Consider the following 20,628-nt stretch of genomic DNA (forward strand, 5'->3'; position numbering starts at 1 on the left):
CTTAAAATCTCAGTGCATTTAACATGCTGATTATTATTCTACCAGTTAGCTGAGTTTTCAAGCCTTCTTTCACTGAATTTTCTTTCTGGATACACTACGTGTATAAAACCTTTTTAAAATATAATGTACCATGCTTCTGTCAGAAGTATTTTATTATCACTTACACAGTGAGCTAATGACTGAAGGGGGCAAGAAGTACAATTTCACTAGCACGCACGTGTCACACAGCAGGTTACAAAGGAAAGGGAAGAGAACATGGGAGCAGCAACCAGCTGGAAAAGAAGAAATGGTGGCTCAAGCCATCAGTAAGACACACAAGCAACAGCATAAGCCTTGCCAGACTCTGCACACACACTTTTTACAAGGGGATTTGATCACATAATCAGCAGAGCTGATGTAGTTCAAAGACTTGCAACAATGAACCAAATACTCCAGTGAACTGTACTCTGACTTTATATTTACAAGATGACAAAACTTTGCCACAATACTTAGCACTGCTAATCACTCAGTACCGTGCCATTACCAACTACAACTCCCACCTGCACGCTGCCCAGCGACAGGGAGAACCCCACAGTAATATACCATGCCGCCCACTCCCACTTCGGGGATCTGCACGTCTTGGGGAAGAAGCAGATCACTGCAGGGAAGCTCTCTGCTTTAAGGTGATAATGAAAAGACAGATAGCATCCCAGTGGCACCAGGCACTGCAATTGCCATGGCATCTTTGTGTAACAGCCACAGAAGGCAGTGTCTGGACACACTCCAGCACCTCTACGTCCCTCTTGTAGTGAGGGGCCCAAAACTGAACACAATACTCAAAGGCACGGCCTCTCCAGTGCTGAGTACAGGGGGACAATCACTGCCCTGGCCCTGCTGGCCACACTGTTTCAGATACAAGCCAGGATGTTCTTGGCCACCTGGGCACACTGCTGGCTCATGTTCAGCTGGCCATCAACCAGCACCCCCAGGTCCTTTTCCCTTCCAGCCGCTCTTCCCCAAGCCTGTAGCATTGCGTGGGGTTGTTGTGCCCCAGGTGCAGGACCCAGCACTTCTCCCTGTCGAATGAACCTCATACAATTGGCCTCAGCCCATTACCAAGAAGTAATATGCTGTTAAATGGCTTGTGCAAAGGATCTGTATGATTTCATGAAGCTGGTTTTGGGTTAGACCTTTAACAGATTGCTCAATTTTCTCTCTATCAGATACAGAATATAGAATGTGTCTTCCGTTAACTGGATTAAACTATTTTCCACTACTTGAAATTGTACTGCAGAAGACACCAGGCAACTATGACAGTGTTTATAGTGTGTTCGCAGTACAATTCTGGGTTGGATTTTTTTGTTCCTTAAGAGTAAGAAACATACTGGGGAAAAAGCCGAGTACTGGAAGTCCCAGTAACACCCACTGTTTACAATACAATCAAATATTAACACAAGATACTTCAAGTGCTGTTTGTAATTTTTCCTCAATCCTACCTTATACAATTTGAGTATGTTTATATTCTCAACTATCCTCCACAAAGGCTAGTGTTACTTATTAAACAGCCAACAGAAGAAAGAAGAGTTGGAAGCATTTCTGTGCTTCACACATTTGGGACAATTTCAAAAGAGACCAAATTACCCCTTTTACTATTTTTTACTTTTGAAGTAATAAATAAGCCAGAAAAAACACTTCTCACTTGAATTTCCAAAAGAATTTCACAGCATATGTTTCTATCTGTATCAATTTAGTTCTAGATGCACTCCTGTATCCTTGTATTATGTGCCATGCTTTGGCTACCAGGAAGGCCAGCAGTCATCCTCACATCTCCTCTTCTGCTATGAGGTTACCAGCCAGGTAGGTCTGCTGCAACGTTTTTGTATATAAACTTCCAAGCCCTGTTCTACTACCAGAATATTGTTAAAAAAAGCAGCCAAGCAACCTACAACACCATATAGCTAATGTTTACAACAATCCAGATCATTGTGAACCTTCTGACATAACTCTCCCATTGCCTGCTGACAGGTACGTACAACTTTTGTCTTTTTGAACCAGTCATTGATCAATTAAGTATCACAGCACAAGGATATTCTTCTCAGTCAACCTACAATCTCTATTTCCAGCTTTTATGCTACTTTTAAAACCTCCAAACTACAGAATTATTCATATCCTCATTAGTTTTAATGAAGAAAAGCTAGGGTTCCAAATGCTGCAATTACCAGGTTTTCCCCTCCTGTATGTGGCCAATCACCAAGTTTTCTAAACTTTGAAGCAGCAAGCTAATCAGCGTAGCTGCAAAACCCTTTATGCTGCACCATAATCCTTTTCCACACTTTTTTTTTTTTTGTCCAAGGAGGTGAAAACCAACTGTTCTGCAGCATTTTTGATTTCATGAAAAAGGGCTTGTTGGTTGCCAATCTCCATTTAGACGAAGCAGTATATAAATTTTAAAAAGCCCACACACCTACCCTAAAACTTCATTTAAGAGCCATACCTGTGAGGCAGGACAAGAGGAGCCACCCAACAGGCACCTTCTCCTGGGGGAGCAGAGAGGACTCCAATGCTAGCGAGCTGGTTACAAGAGTAACATCCCAGAGTTGGAAGGTGCATGAAGTGGTATAGGACAGTTCTTAGAAATCTTAACTGAAGATGTATTAAGTATTTATTCGCATATTCCCTGCTAGCAACAAACAAATGGAATTTCTTTGAACAAAGGGCAGTGATGAGAATTAAGACTATGAAATGGCAGTGCAATCTCTGAAACAGCAAAGGCGGCCCAGTTCAACAAAGCAGTGCAGTGAAAGGAGTGAAAGATGGTCTTAATTTCCTAAGAACATTTTTTGTCCCCTTTTGGTATATTATTGGCTAGTAACACAATTTGAAAGTAATGTTCTTCCTGTAGTGGTTACAAGCAAAGAACAGGAACCTCAACTCCTTATACACCACAGTCACGATCTCTTCATGAACACTAGGAGCACCACCTTTGCCCTGCCCAGAACAACCGCTGCTTCTCACCCCTTCCAGCAGGCACAGAGCCCATTAAAAGCAATTACCTTGGGAAACTGTTTCAGGTAAAAACAGCAAAGTTTTATGCTTGTGTCAGACTAGTTTAAACACAGGTCAGTTTATGTACTGTTCAAAGGGCAAGAACAGCAGGACTAGGGGGAGACAGACAACATCATCTCTTTTGAAAGCAAATGTACACTTAGGCTGGCTCAAGGCTGCCAGGATACCACAAAGCAAAATTAAACCTTCATTGTCTTTTCCTGTCCTACTGGAAGCACAGTCTTCATACGCTGAAGTAAAAGCCCCTTTTCCACAAACTGGGCTATATAAGCACAGCTGTACACAACTGCTGCCATCTTGTCTTTCACGTGGGAAGACCAGGACAACATTCTAAAATGGTTATAGGGAAATGGGAATGTGAATCACTCATGACAGACAATAAAGAGACCACATATAGTTACAAGTCCTTTGCTGTATCTCAAGCTAGCTTTGAGAGGGCTGGAAGAACCAGCAAAGGTTTCTGAAGAAGGGATTCTGAACACAAAAATGCCGTACATATCTTTGCAGATTTTCATCTTCACAAAAACAAAAAAATACAGAGGGGAAAAAAAAGAACAAACCTTTGCTGAAGTGCACTTCATATTTTATTTCTTAGATTAACTGCTACCGTCTCCAAATGAATTTACTTTTCCACTTTTTGTTTACACAAGCCTCAACAGAATTTTAGCTACGAAGGTGTTATTTGAATTGCCGTTAAGCGCATGCTGCTACTATACAGAATAACGTAATAGAAGCTGACATCTAAAAGGAGAAATTAGATTTCTTCACCCCTTTATTCACCAGTTGCAATAACCAATTTGCAGGGAGAGGGGCCAGAAATAAGAAACACAGCTCTATACAAGGGTTATAAACAAAGCCAGTGAGTAGCTTTAGCTTTATATAGGTCTGACAACTTGAAACTAACAGACCACACATGATGACCAAAGCTCCTCACATAATACAAACCTACCTTCCGTAGTTTAGCTTCAGTGTCACAAAAGGTACATTAAAGTATCTTAAGATACCTAGCTCCTGTTGCTGTATTGTTTGTACATCTCACTCTCATTATTCTATACCAACCTATAGGAACTTCTTGATCCATACAGGTTTTTTCCTTACAGCTTTCATTGCTATGGGGCTGATATTAGATATAAATGAAAGTTTGGGAAAACTTCCTTAAAGGCTGAACATAAAACGATGTAAGAAGAGACACGCTATCTAAGAAAAACTTTTAAGAAGTGTTAATATAAAATGCATTAGCACCATATGAAAGACTCCTCAGATTTTAAACATGTAAAACAGGAAAATCTCAGTACTCTGAAATTCAGTTCTTTGATTTCTTATCAGTCAGTAATCTCTGTGTAGTCCCAGGAAGGCCTGAAATCATAACTTGAAAGTGCCACTAAAATGCCCTGGGTCAAGCTAAACCTAGCAGTTTAAGCTTAGGACCTCAATCAACAACAAATGAGGACATTTCTCAGCAAAAGAGCAGCAAGTCCTCATCTCCTCTAATGCAGGTTCCTCCAAGAAAATGATTAGCAACTTGATTGCATTAACTTGATTGCACAATCTACCATAGTGTATTTTATTATCCTCTTGAGAATTACACCATAAAGTTAAAAATGCACTGGAAAAAGTGTACTTTAAAAAAAAATATACACACTAATTACTGCAATTACTATAGCTGGCTAAATAATCATATATCAGTAGAACTTGAGTTCATCAAAAAGTTTTCCTTGATTTTTCAAGTAAAATAAGAGCAGATATGAAATTGTTTTATTAAACTGAGGACAGTAACAAAAAAACCCCCACAGATTTAAAACTAGCTACTTTTAGTTATTAAGAAATCACACACCACATGAGAAAATCCAGCTTTACAAAAACAGTGGTATATGGCCATGTACTATTTTTATACTGTCTAGGAAGCCACATAATGCACATCTGCGTACTTAATTGACTAGTTTTTCATGCATTTTTATCTTCAGTTTTGACTACTGCTTGTCTTCAACTCAGTTTTCACAAATCACCCACAAATGAAGCCTCCAACCAAGCTCCAGTGTACGTCAACTCCATTAATTGTAAGAAAAAAAATGTTACAGAATTACCTTTTGCCATATATTGTTTGCAACTGACATTCCCTGTCATTTTTCATAAGATAAATGTATTTTAAACATATGGGAAGTAAAGGCTATTTTTCATTCCCCAAGATTCAACCATAGTTATAAAGCACTTCTTTACCAAATATATTTATCCTACAGTTTCTCCCAGCATAGGAACCCAGGGTGAAATAGACCAAGGCCCCTTGAACTGAACAACCCAGAGACAGCCTCCAAGCCCTAAATTTTTTCCTCCAGTTCTAGCATTCTCCCCCAAAGAAGGAACAGCACAAGACCACTCAAAAGGCTGCAGTTTGCTGCAGCTGCTGTCTGGCCACAGAGACTGACCTAAGGCAAGCAGAGCGCAGTGAAGTTTACAGGACAGACTAGCACACAGCCTAGTCTTCTTGCACAAATCCCAACTCCCAACACCCAGAAAGGTGTGCCCATGCTGTGAGCTCAGGATGTCAACTATTGTTCCGGCTGTTTCTGAGAAAGGATGCTTCCTTCTCCACTGCAGCCCCTGCCCTTGGCACAGACAATGACAAGCATACTCTAATCTCCTTTGCTCTTCACACCACCTTTCACCCTCGTCCAAAATGCTTCTAAAAACGCATAAACTTCAGCGATCCTTCAGATTCAGTCATCCCATGTTGATTCTCAAATCTGAGTGATTTGAAGAATCGCTGTTGTTTTCAGATAACACGGTGAAATCCTGAAAGCTGCAAACCCTTCAAACCTGAGGAAAATACTGTTGACTTTCCTACTTTCAAAAAGCCACTTCCTTGTATCTAGTCTAAAAGCAATGCAAGCTTACTACGCTGAAACAATTTCCCAATACAGTACCAGGACAAACTCCAATTCCTTGGGCTGGAACACAGTCACTTCTGAAAAGGAATGAAATACAACACCAAACTTCACCTCCTTCACCGCTGTCTTCCACAACAAAGTATACCACAGTAGGCATTTGTAATTCTTGTATTGAAGGAGTGTTCAGAGCCCTAACTGGAAAACAGAATGAAAAGCCCCTTCCTCAATCCATTTGAGGGTAAATAGGACAAGTGAAATAATAACCATAGAATCATAGAATGGGTTGGGTTGGGAGGGACCTTTAAAGGCCATCTAGTCCAACCCCCCTGCAATAAGCACGAACATCTTCAACTAGATCAGGTTGCTCAGAGCCTTGTCCAACCCCACCTTGAATGTGTCCAGGGATTGGGCATTTACCACCTCTCTGGGCCACCTGTTCCAGTGTTTCACCACCCTCACTGTAACATTTCTTCCTTATATCTAGTCTAAATCTGCCCTCTTTTCATTCAAAACCATTACCCCTTGTCCTATCACAACAGACCCTGATGAAAAGTCTGTCCCCATCTTTCTTATAAGCTCCCTTTCAAGTACTGAAAGCTGCTATAAGGTCTCCCAGAAGCCTTCTCTTCTCCAGGCTGAACAATCCCAACTCTCTCAGCCTCCAAAGCTTATTATAAATAAACCACAATGTGGAAGGATTTAAGAGCTCAGCTTAGTTTATAGCAAGACAACCCACCAAATTATCTTTCCACAGCAAGGTTACATTATTTTCACAATGCATATCACTGCCTTGCTAAACATTAAGATGTGTGTGCTCATACTTAAGCACTTAAGCATCAACACGTGTATACAGAATTCCAAATATTTGTTACATCAAGGAAAATCATTAAGAAAGAATAAGCCTCTTCAACCAGGTTCTGCTTACCAAGAGAGATACTAAGCTCCTTTTCACCAGGACATTCGAATGCCCGTTCAGCCCACCATTTGTGACCAGATGCACTCTGAATGACCTCCCTCTCATTGTTTAAGGAACAGAATCTCAAACAGCTTCAGCTGTCAGATCACCAATTAGCTACAGTACTTAGCGCCCAGATGACAAAACACATTTTTCAGGTCGAGAGAAAGTGTTCTGGTTGCACAGCTGAGTACTCCCCCAAAATCAAGTGACTCAAGTCCCAAAGCTTCTGGCTGCTGTATATTTTTAATACTCCCTTTTTTTTTTTAAATGCTAAAATACAAATCAGAAAATAGAGGGATCAACAGAAAATCAAATTAGAAAAGCACAAGTTTCAGATTTGCATGTCTTACATAAAAAGGATTTTAACTCCAAAATCCCCTTTTAGCATTTAAATAGGCAATCTTACTTCAAAACTATCAAGAATTTTATTAGTGTCACAGATCCACTGTCACTCTTAATTCTTTTTTTTTTTTTTAATCTGAAAGAAGTAATGGAATACTTATCACAAACGGAAAAAACTGGTGGTTACAGATGTTCAAAGAGTTCACAGTTCTGAATGTTCAAACGCAAACATTACACTGGAAAAACTAAAAAGTTTGGAGTCCATCTGGTAAGAACCTTCATAACCATATTTTTGCTTTTAAAGTAAGTAGAGCTAAAGTAAGTAACCCTTGCAGTATGTCCCAAGACAATATCTATGTTAAGAAAAATCAAATTATACAGCACTAAATATGTAAAAGTATATAATATTTTATAGAATAAATGGTTAATTTATGCATACACGCACTGTGCTATGGCTCTAAATCTATAAAACTGAATTTTCTTTAATAAGCTAAGCAACGGTTGACCAGGTGTCTGTTCTTAAAGCTATGAACTTATCTTGAAGCACGTTGCTAGACCTGAAGTTTATTACAAGAATGTTTCCAGTAACCAGAAGCACATGATAGTGTAATTGCACACCCCAGAATGTAATACCATACTTAAAAAATGGTTATTTTAATGATTACACTAATGAGTTCTGAACTTCCAACCTATGTGCATATAGTTTCATAATTACACAGCTTGAAATCCTCATCAGCAAATCCAGATGCTCCTGAAATCCAAATCATTTTATAATCTTGAATAATGCATGGCACCTCTGCAGCAAGAAATTAAAACAAATTTCATAAAAATGCAAAGCTTCATAATCTATATTCTAAAAAGAAACTGCATTAGTGAAATAGTGTTGTTTAATAAGTAGTAATGATGGTGATTTTTTTTTGCCCCCCCCCCCCCCCCCCCTTGGTATTCACAGTTCAGATCCCACTTCAAAAATAAACAAACTCCTATCAAAATATCCTTTTTTATATATATAAATACATATATACACACACCCCTATATCTGATGGCTCACAGAATACCCTTCTACACAAGAGTGAAATCGGACATCTGTTTCCTAAACAAGCACTGGCTCAAAATGGCATAAATCCTTTTCTTCCTGAAAGGTGTGAAAACATTAAAAAAAAAAAAAAAAAAAAGGCTGCACCTTGACTGGCTTTGCATCAAGAGCAAAAACAAAACTCCATCTTGCTTCAAAGGACCATCGAATCAAGGTCTACAGTTTTTCCATAAGAATGTCCCCCATCCCCAATGCCAGCCTTTGTTTTTAAACTACAGATATAGCCTAGATAAACTCAACAGAGGTTTTAGCAAGCACTGGCACTGTCCTTTTGAACAAGTCAAAAAGCTGATGACTCGAGGGGACAGGCCATCATCACAGTCAGTGCAAAAGGATACATACTCCACTTTGATCTAGGATTTTCTTGTGTCTCACATTTCTGTTTTTTAATGTGCTGAAAAAGATAAATGTAGTATTTAAAGTATGCCCTTTCTAATATTTCCCTTCCTGGTAGACACATGACACAACTAATTATCAGACATCTGAGGAGTACTTATACTGGGACTCCCTTGATAGAACAGAAGTTACATGAAGGTTTCATCACAGTAATGGTTTGTCTTTCCATCTTCATTGCCCAAAACTAGCTACAAATATTTAAGTAAACAAATACTGTCAGCAGTAACAATTTCATATCCCAATAACTTTGATTGTGGGAAATTACAATTGAAACCTATTACAAATAATTTATACAAGGAAGAAATAGAATGTTCTAAATGTAACAAAGGTAGGAACACTGTTCTGGAGGTTGTAAACACATTATTCAAAATAAAAATTAAATCCATTTTAATTTTTAGCAATTTAGGGTTTAAAAGAAGAATTAATTATTAGTTATCCTTTTTACTAATCAAATATTAAGATTTCTGTTCATCCATAGGATCTCATTACTGAAACCACAAAATATGAACGCAAAACCAGAAGCAGTAAGGAAGAGACACAGAGACAAATATCTACATGTATTCTGGCAGAGATACTAACCACAGCCTAAAAATTATACTTTGAAAAAGAACATTAAAACCAAATCAAAGAACAACAGCCCTTACATACCAGTTTTGCCAAATCCTGCAACTTCATTTTTCCCCCATCTTGAACATACTAGGCTTTTTGATCTACTAATTCCCATTTTACCTCATTAGCACCAAGGAACTAAACATAAAAATTGGCTGCCTCTGGACAACAGTTCTATCAAACAAGGCATTCAAACTTACGGAAGTGTAACCAACACTCCGCCAGAAGCACTATATATCAAAAGTTGGAAGTGTGTATTTGCTGCAACCAGTTTAACAGTCAGTAAAAGCACACACATTAAAACACTAACTTGGTCATGGTATTAATCAACCAAACGTCATAAAACATTGAGAGTCAAAACTGTAGTCCAGAGCAACATTCATCATCTTATAAAGCAGCTATAATTACTCTTTTTTTTCTTTCTGTGATGCATGACTTTTTTTGGAGCAGATTTTATGAAAGACAGAGCATCCAAGTTACAACACAACAATCTGAACTATCCTGTGTCTACTGCACACTTAAAATATTACCTCCACTTTATAGGCAACTAACGTCATCAAATTGCTTTCTTGCATCCTTATTCTTTATATCAAAGGGAATTTTTCCCTTTTTTTTTTTTTAAAAAAAAAAACCAACCTCTCCAGGAAACAGTTGACTAATATGCAACAACTTGTAGAGCAGCCTACATAAAAACCCACTGCAGCATATACTTCAATAGGTAAAAATTCGCAGCTGTAACTAAGTCTTACATATCTTGCTTTGTTTTTCCTAAAAGTGTAATATACAGTTGTATGAAAAACTGAAGAACAGAAAATTCACTTCTGCATTCCAGTTATCAGAAAGTTTCAAAACCCTAGAGAAAATGCTAAAATCTCAGTTACACAGAAGTCTAGAGTTTGAACCACATTTCTCTTACTTCAGTATGCATTACTTGCATGGATCATATATTTGAGAATCAAACCACGCAACAAAAGATCTGTAAAGCATGACATTCTCAGGTTCTGCTGACCCACTGGAAGGTAATTTAAACAAGCCAGCATCAAGGCCTCTGCCACTGATTTGCAGAGGAAGTTTTTAAAGCAGCAATGTCCTAAGTCTCCGTTAAGAGAAATTCCCTCAGAACTCCACAGTCCCTTATTTATTTTTTAGACTACTGAGACACTCCTGCCCACTTGCCGTGTTATTTTGACTTCACTTTACCATTTTTTCAACCTGCTTGTAGAACTCATTTTCCTTATCACTGCATACTCTTCAGCCACACCTCCTCTACCTACCTAAAGTTACTTAAGTTCTGATTTCCTTCTCCATTTCATGAGGAAATAGATGGTTGGAGGGAAAAGAAACTGTCCAAAGGTGGAATTACTTCATTCATTGCTTAATTCAAATACATGTTGCACATTACAGCATGCCGTCACTTTCACAGCCAGAATGACAATCCTGAAGGTCTACAGAGTGAAACCCAGGTGAGCAAATAACTGCTGCTGTGTAAGTGCTATGCCCAGCCAGCCAGCGCTCCCAGTGACTAAACCTGCCTGGAAACAACGGAAAAGTTCAGAATCCACTGACAGATGATGTCTGTCAGGTACCTGGAGAGACATTTCCTTTGCGTAATCACATTAATCTTGTAGTTTATTCCAAATGTTTTGTCATTTTGCTGAAAACTTCTCCCAAGCAGCCTCACACTCACAATGCCCTTACTGAAACTACAGCTACCTGCAAAGACCTCGTCTGAAGTAACCAAAGCGAGTTGCTTAATATCTTCTACAAAAACAACTTCAGTCTGCTCTTCCTTCTTACCAGAACATGCAGGGGCCCAATAACCATTCTGAACAGCTAGCAGCTGATTTCTCCAGCATTTGGAGACCTCCCAGGAGACATTTTCTCAGTATCTGATGTCTGCTGGTAGTGAACTGAGAAGGAAGAATTCATTGATTTTGCTATTTAATATTTCATTAAAAGCTTAGCTAAAATAATATCTGAACTACACTTAATTCATACCATTTATTTGATATTATCATTAGAAACACTTAAATGACAGTTACAGTCCCAACCAATCTTGCAACTATGTCACTGTTTCAGCATTTCATTGATGTTGCTTTGTCTCCTTCAAAGCTTCTGCTGCTGTTAAAAAACACAACTCATCTATATTTAACAAAAAAGATATGCAAGCAAAACCAATTTCTAAGACCATATTGACACCCTGCTATTTCAGTATCAGTGCAATGCCCATCACAATCACATACCATTTTTTTCCTTCCACTCCTAAAAAAATAACCACCACAAAATATCCCCACCATATACTTCAAGCTAAGTGGTAAGTAACTTAAACTGCTAACAAACAAGCTTCTGGAGAAGTTAAGCCTACATCACCTTCTAGGATGACAAGCCTCGGTCTCTTGCCAGCAACACTGGTCAGGAAATGGTATCTTTACATAAATGTTCAACAGCTTTGTGGGCCAGATAGTAGATACTGCATACTGCTTCTGCAAGCACAGTCTTACCAAAAACACTGAACAAAAAACCACGCACCCTGACAGCAGACCATCATCTGCTATTCCTGAAGGGCTCTGCTGATAGAAGTATACCCGTAACCATGTTTTCCTTGCATTTAATCCCATCAAAATATGAACATGTTAGCCAGGTTATACAGAAATTATATTTTCCCTGTAGACTTTTATTCAGAGAGCAGAAGTGTTCTGATTTTGGAGGTTAGCTTTAACTTCTGCTATAAACTAAGCAAGTTTTGACTTGCACTTCATTACATCTTTTTAGCCTTCCCCAGATGTGAGCATTTGAAAACATGACTAGATATAAAAATCAGAGGGAAACCTAGACGTGTACATCATTTACGCATTTAAGACATGTGCCAAGCACAGGCTCAATGTACTCAATGGTACGAAGAGAAACATTTTGTACTCATCTTCTGCACAGCATAATAGTTTTCCTAGGGCATTTTCTTCCTCACAAAAGGAGTAATTTCAAGAGGTAGAGATCTGTTAAGAACACTGTACAAAGAGGACTCCATTTATAGCTTTAACACATTAAAAGCAGACAATTTAAATAGCTTGTTTTTATTCAAATGATGAAATTTGGCGTTTTTAATTAATTAGATCCATCATTCAGAGTAAACAGGACATGAACCACTTGCTAGATTACTCAGTAACAAACTATTTTAAAACTATTCAATACTAGACTGGACTTCCAATTTGTGCCACAGATTATTGCTGAGGCAGTAGCAGCAAGGGGCTCTCACCGTAACACATTTCCAAAGTATTTTCACATGATACATGTTACAAAGTACATATGATACTAATTTAGACCTGGTTTACATGCAAATAGAACAAGCTACCCTCTCCAACACGCGTAACTGTGCGGTTGATAGCAATTAGCATCACCCACTGTACTGCCTATTTGCTGAATTTTGATTAATGTTGAGTTCCAGAGGAAATCATGAAGTTAACATAAGCAGAGCTCAGAAACATTGCCACCCCCAATAACGTGCATTATGCATTCCATCATTTCACAATTTTGGAAACTGACCATTTATTCCATCGTTTTGTTCCCTCTCAATCGTTTACTGACACAAGGCAGCACTTGCTACTTACCTCATGAGCGGCTGTGCCTTCTTAACAGTCTATTGTTAAGGACTGTTAAAAGCTTTAAAAATTCCAAATAAATTATATCTGATAGCGCTCTCTGATTCACTGCTTTGTTGCCACACTGAAAGAATTTCATTAGATAAGCAAGCATATTTCCCTTTGAAGAAAACATGCTAATTTACTGCTATCAAAGTACAATCTAGAGCAGCTTAACCTTCAAAAAAGCATCAGCTAGTCTCCTCTGCCACTAAAGTAAGAGCCTGATGGTCAGCAATGCCAAAACACGCCTTTGGTTAAAGGCACTCAGGTTAAGGGCAACACTTATTTTTATATGGAGTGACTGATTTCATGGGAGACTGCATTACTGGCTTAGATGCATAGGAAAAGATAACAACTGAGCAACAAAGCTGTAACCTATTCATTTAGTACACTTATAGATAATCATAACCAAAAAGAATCAGTGCACAGATAAATTACCAATTTTTTTTTTCATCTATTTAGAACTCTTAACACCAAATTAGGTATCGGGGCCATTAGACCTAAATATCTCCTCCCCTTTTTGCAAAGATTAAAGATCCCCTAGCCAATATTCTCAATATGGAACAGCACTGGTGAAGGATCAAAGGCTAACAGGCTACAATAAAACTATCAAAAATATCTGTAAGCCTTTTATAGGGCTGGCTCTTTGTTACCAGATCACACCAAACCTTTTAAGTAGGTAGTATGGACAACTTCTTACACATGCTATGGCACAATTCCGCTCAACTGAAAGAATTCTTTGACCTCTCAAGCAGCCATCCCCTTACACGATTACATGATTCTCCCCTAGTTTAATCAAAAAAACTGATTTGTCACTGCAGCTGCTGCTGTTCAGTAAGTCTTACTTACTGCTGTTTCACCAAGTCCTTCTGAAGAAAAGATGCCAGTGATGCATCACGTGTAATTGAGACATCACAGGAAGAGAAACCAAGGAGTTTGCTGTATTCCTAAACCACCCCAGACCACTTCAACAAGTAAGATTCCAGTTTTCCAGTGGTTTTTCCTCAAGGCAGCCTCAGAACTAGAGTCCCACCTAGTACTATCATAACAGAAGATGCTTAAACCCACAGCTGTGTATGAACTAGAAACCTAGAAACATAAGCAACACATACCTCAACCAGTGACACTCACCAATAAAGTATAGCAAAGGCTTTGACAACAAGTTAAAAAGTGGATGGTATATAAAATATTCTGCAAGCTACTGCTCATATCTGTGTAAGTATTCCTGTATTAGTACTTCAAATAGAGGAAATTCTGGGTGGACATGTTAATATTCATAAACTGATAAAACCAGTAACACATTTCCCTTTGATGTGGTATTTCATGATGTCTTATGCTTATAGTCTTCTCGTTTACATACAACAGGGTGACTCCTCAGAACCCAGCCTTGAGCCTCCAAACTGGAAAGAAGTCTAAGGGTGTTTTAAGTATACTTTCAGTAAATATGAACAAGCTAGAAACACATTTGATAAAAAAACCCATATACCAAACAGAGCTCCCTTGTTTTTAAGAATTCCACACAAACCACCATGACGCAACACTGAAGTACGCCTTAGACAATTTTCTAAGGTATGAGAAACAGCATCCTGTTAACCGTAAGTTAATGTTAACCAAAATGTTGCATTTTGTATACAGCAAGCAGAAATGTTAGTTTCATATGCTGTTGACTCTTCAATGATGTAATACAAAATTATTTTTAAGTCACCAAGCATATGGCACTGTAAATAGATGAAGCCATTCAACTGAAAGTACAGGCATATTCCATATTTGGATCTTTAGTTTCAAGTCACTAGACATATTTTTTCCTCTGATTTTTAAAAAAAAAAAAAAAAAAAACAAAAACACAAACAGCAAAGTGTTATAGATTATACCCCTCCTCCTCTATGCTGAAGTCAGCCACCAATGCCCAAAATTAAACTTGCATGGTAATTACAAAAAATTAGAAGGGGCTTCTTTGCAGCTACTGCTTCTCTACCCAGAAAGGACATCTATCTTACTTGAATAGAAAGTTAGAAACTTCTAAATTAAAATTAATAACTGGCCTGCTTAGACTTTAGTAGCAAACCACAGGAACGCCTCCTGAAATTTAACACACATGACAACTGTTCTTGTCATCACAGGATTTGCCCGTTTGTTTTGTCATACATTCAGCCATGACATATCAATGAGTCTCAAAATTTTAATTCTAAGCAAAGGAAGAGATTATAAAAAGATATTTTAAAGTGGCATAAAAAAAAAAGATGTCTCATAAACCACACATTCCTTCACCACTAATTTCATACAGCAATAAAAAGAAACACAGAACTGCTTGAAAAGGTTAAGTCCTAAATCAGCTGCTAGGCTTCTCTGATTATTTTCATTGCTTTGGTCATGCTTTACACCTCTGCCCCCTCCAGTTCTACTCCAGAAAGAGAGCTATAGCACCTATGGGCAAAGGTGTTTAATTTAAGAATGTTTAACATCCACTTCACCTGTCAGGTGTCCAAGAAATGAGGAAGTAGCATTAGTTACTTTGAAAAGACACAGCAAAAGGCAAACCTAGTACTTTCATGCAAGCTCTACCTTATCTTTGTCTTCCACAACATCTGCCAGCACATCATCTGGGTCCAGAATTCCTCCATCTGTATATTCCAGGTGGTGAATATTTACCCAGGAAGTTGGATCCTGCAAAACAGACACAAGAATTCTTAACCTAACCTTGCATGGGTTTAATGCCATCAGACAAAGCAGCTTTGCATCCCATCTGCTTCCCACCCATTTTCCTCTTCAACAGTGAGGTAGAAGCTTGGAGCCACTACCCAGAAATTGAAACAGAATGAAAACTACAGACACATAACAAGACACTACCTATAGAAAACTATGCAAAAGATCTTTAAAATTTATATTTCCCTTTCCTTATCATTCTTTACTTCAGTTAAACAGTTAATAAAAAATAAGGAGAAATCAAACTGTCTTCATTCTACAACATTTTATGGTTGAAATATTTGGGTTATTATGAGCACAGACACTTGAATAGATGTAGTATGGACATGCATCACTCCTGACAGTTTCAGGAGGGGAGCATGTATACCTATATCTATACGTACAAAAAACACCCATCACTTCTTTCTGAGGAGGTATGTCAGGCTATTGTGGCAAAAGCCAAATTAATAGAATAAATATATCCCAGTTTGTTTTCACAAATAAACACTCAAATTCCAATGCAACACTGTGTACCATTATTAATAGGGACCATGTTAGTTTTCAAAAATTAATGCTTTCCTCATATAGTAACAACTCCATTTCAGTAACTGGGAGCCATCTTCCACTGACCCTGAAACCAAAAGTCTCAGAGCACACTACTCAACAACAAATTCTCCCTGACACGAAAGACAAATCAGGAAGCAGACACAGTCTGTAACCACTGCCCCCAAACCACACCAGCTACCTGTGTACATGTAACTTGCAAGGGCGACAGGCTAAGTGGTAGTTATGTTTGAACTGCCTTAGCTAACATTTGAACATGTACCCTACTTAGGGACAGCTATTGCTATTTAAGAAGCACGTGGCAGCTTATTGAGGCGTAGCAACAATTTGAGTACTCTACAGTATCAGCATCGATAAATGTTGAATTGGCACATCTTCTTTAACACACTGAAGAAAGGAAACGAGCTCAGTTAAGACCGCAAAACATGTTGGCATCCTCTATCCAATACTATGGAGACTGGCCAGAACATGCTAAAATTAAGGGTCAAGAAACTGGCATGCACACATGTAGCTTTGAGAAAGGTTTCAGAAATGTACAAAGAAAGATGAGCACTGCTCACATGCAATACACAAACCAAACAAATCCATTTATATTACATCTATATCTCCAATCCCTGTTTCCTAGTCAAGTCTAATTAGATCACAGTTCTCAGAAGCAAAGTGAAGCACAACTGATACACTATACAATGTCCCTTCCCTCAAGTTTGGATATTCCCCATGTAATGAAGCCACTGAGAAGTAGGGATACTCTACTCCATGTTTATTTGTGGGCACTCCATAACTTTGGCCATCAACTGATGCAGAAAGCAGATAAATCAGATTTATTCCATCACAGGTACAAATGCAGATCAATTGGATTACGCCTTTTTTTTATTGTATCATTAATAGGCAGCAGCCAAAAAACAACTAGAAAACCCTCATACTACAACCACCCTAGCATTCTCATAGCATTATCTAGGTCAGTCAATCATGCCACCGGTCAACTTTGCTGGTGAACTCTAAAAAATGTTTTTCCTATTCTGACCCATCTAGCTTCCACAGTTCAGTTTCAATTCTTCCACAGACATGTACTGGCTTGGGCTGGGATACAGTTAGTTTTCTTCATAATAGCTTGCATGGTGCTACATTTTGGATTTGTGGCTAACAGTACTGATAACACAGGGATGTTTGTGCTGTTGCTGAACAGTGCTTACACAGCACCGAAGTCCTCCCCATTTCTCACACTGACCCTCCTAGCGAGCAGGCTGGGGGTGCACAAGAAGATGAGAGGGGACACAGCCAGGCACTGAACCCCAACTGACCGAAGGGATATCCCATATTATGACTGTGCTCAGCAATAAAAGCTGGGGGAAGGGTGGGGGGTGGGGTGGGGTGGGGGGGTGGTGTAAGAGTTGTGTGTGCAGCTTTTGTTTTACCTATTAAACTATCTTTAATTCAGCCCATGAGTTCTCATTTGTACTGTTACGATTCTTCTCCCCAGCCCACGGGTGAGGACCGAGTAAGCAGCTGTGTGGGGCTTGGCTGCCTTCGGTTAACTCACAGCCTTTTAACCCTCTTACACTTATCTTAAGTGTGAAGTGTATCTAAACTACAGTATGGCTGAATGACAACCACCCAACTAAGCACATGAAGTACCTCTCTCTGTAACACATCTATTTAATCTGTAATTTATCTCTACAGTTACTTCACTTCATGCTGAAACCATTCATTTGTGAAACAGCAAGTATTTGTTCATTCCAGGTATCCGGTGTTCAAAATTACAAAATTTAACAAAAATCAATTAGCATGCTTTTGTCTCTGCTAAGTGATGAAGTGTAGACAACTATTACAGCTCAAAGCTCTATTGTAAAGCCCATGGTTTAAGTATTTTTACAATAACCACAAAATTCTAAGATGAAATGGCAGAGAGGAAACATACCTCTGTGCAACAAGCAAATATGTCAACTTAGATCAAATAATTTACCTAATGCAGAAACCTTATAAAAAAGTATCGCTTCACCCTACAATAAACTTACAAAATATTATTCCCTCAAAATGGAATGCATCAGTAGACTCATAGAATCATTAAAGTTAGGAGAAGACCTCTGAGATCAAGTCCAACCACTAACCCAGGACTGCCAAGTCCATCACTATAGCATGTCACTAAGCACCACATCTACTTTTTTTTTTAAACACCTCCAAGGATGATGATTCTACCACCTCCCCTGGCAGCCTGTTCCAATGCTTGATCACCCTTGCAGTGAAGAAGTTTTTTATAACGTTCAATCTCAAGCTCCCCTTGGTGCAACTTGAGGCCAGTTCCCTTTCTGCTGTTGCTTGTTTTCTGGGAGAAGAGACTGACCCTCACCTGCCTACAGCCTCCTTGCAGGCAGGTGGAGAGAGTCATAAGGTCCCTCCTGAGCCGGCTCTTCTCCAGACTAAACAACCCCAGTTCCCTCAGCTGCTCCTCATAACCCTTTTGCTCCAGACCCTTCCCCAGCTTCATTGCCCTTCCCTGGACATGCTCCAGCACCCCTATGTCCATCTTGCAGTGAGGGGACCAACACTGAACACAGGATTCGAGGTGCAGCCTCACCAGTGCCAAGTACAGGGGGACAATCACTTCCCTGGCCCTGCTGGCCACACTGTTTCAGATACAAGCCAGGATGCTCTTGGCCACCTTGGCCACCTGGGCACACTGGTGGCTCATGCTTAGCTGGCCACCAACCAGCACCCCCAGGTCCTTTCCAGCCGCTCTTCCCCAAGCCCGTAGCGTTGTGTGGGGTTGGAGTGACCCAAATGCCGGACCCAGCACTTCTCCCTGTTGAATGAACTTCATACAACTGGCCTCAGCCCATTGGTCCAGCCTGTCCAGATCCCCCTGCAGAGCCTTCCTGCCCTCCAGCAGATCAACACTCCCACCCAACTTGGTATCGCCTGCAAACATACTGAGGGTGCGCTCAATCCCCTCGTCCAGATCGTTGGTAAAGACATTAAACTGAGCTGGCCCCAGCTGAGCCCTGGGGAACACCGCTTGTGACCGGCCACCAGCTGCGTGTAGCTCCATTCACCACCACTCTTTGGGCTCAGCCATCCAGCCAGATGTTCCTCCTGAACTAATGCAATCACAAAAGTTTTCCATAGTTAGTAACACCAAAACAGTATACTTGAAAACCACTCCTCATAATTAAGAGAAACTTCTGCAACTAAGCTTTTTTGTCTGAAAATATATTCAAACCTGTTATACATATTATGCTGTTTAAGTGGTCTGTAGACACAATAAAGCTCATGTGAAAAAATAAACAGCTGATTGGAATATTCTGCTTTTGATGTCCACTTCTATTTGTGATTCAGTAGCTGTACGAACCAGATGTGTCATTAAAAAAAACAAAAATAAAAAGCAAAGAAAGTAGGAGTGTAAAAGCTCTATCGTCCCAAGAGAATGCAACAAGTTAGCAGAAAACCAGCTCAGACACACAGAGCCACCCTAAACTACATTAAGCTTAAGGAATTCCCAATCTTCCTTTTACTTTGGGCCACACAAATACAGTAACATAATGGTTTTATCAGTGGCCATATCAAGAGAAAGTAGTCTCTAAACCAGCCTGAAAGAAGATGCCATCCCTCCTAGTTTCTTCTTAACTATTGCTATGGAAATCTCACATGCTCCAGAAGAAAGAATTAGTTGTGAAAAACAAAAGAATGAGTTTCTTGTAAAAACAAAACACTAATGGCAACCTAGAAGCTCTGGGCAGCATTCAGGTATGGCTACCCCCTATCTATGCTCCTAAATCTCTGTTAGCAGTGTCATTTAGGAGAAAACATATCTACAGGTTTTCTTCAAATCGGTTCAAGAGAAAATCCTAACAGCACCAGCAGGAAGAGGTTCTCTTACAGCAGAGCGTATAACCTCTACGCAGAAGATTAGCTGAGGTATACCACAGAAACATCTAAATATGTAAAGAAAAAGTATGAATACGTTACCTGGTATAATACATACCAACACTTTCCAAATGAATATTGAACAGTTATTCTAATGTGCATTTTACCTTAGGGCTGCAAGTCATGTTTGTGTTTAACATCAAGCCACTTAAAAGCTGTTTATCATCATTTCCTTTATGTGTGGGAGAACACTTTAGGAATTACTATGCAAATATTTATCAAATGTTAAATTAAAGCCAGGTCACATGAATGCACAAGTGTGATGTAGGCAGAGAAGTGACATAAATTTTAAAAAGTGGTTTTGACATTCATGTTGTCACAGAATTCTAACTTAACTGTTGCCACATAATACAAGGCTTTCAGTGTTCAGTCTAAAATAGGTTCAATAGTATTTCTATGCATTTATTTTCAAACACATTCAAGTGAAAGACCAATCGGTCTATAATTAAAAGACACTCCCATTTATTATTAGATTTTTTTATATACATCTAT

At 39.1% G+C, this 20,628-nt stretch overlaps 1 protein-coding gene across 5 annotated transcripts in view; it reads right to left on the reverse strand.

Annotated features, from left to right (window-relative positions):
• Positions 1–20,628, reverse strand: part of PARD3B (par-3 family cell polarity regulator beta) — a 413,399-nt gene that overhangs the window by 370,728 nt on the left and 22,043 nt on the right. For all 5 annotated transcript variants that reach the window (XM_055812187.1, XM_055812185.1, XM_055812186.1 and 2 more), the window contains exon 2: positions 15,532–15,633. In XM_055812187.1, the coding sequence (XP_055668162.1) occupies positions 15,532–15,633 (102 nt within the window). The remainder of the gene's footprint in view (positions 1–15,531; positions 15,634–20,628) is intronic.

Source organism: Falco peregrinus, chromosome 8 (assembly GCF_023634155.1).
Source record: "Falco peregrinus isolate bFalPer1 chromosome 8, bFalPer1.pri, whole genome shotgun sequence".
Classification (NCBI taxonomy): domain Eukaryota; kingdom Metazoa; phylum Chordata; class Aves; order Falconiformes; family Falconidae; genus Falco; species Falco peregrinus.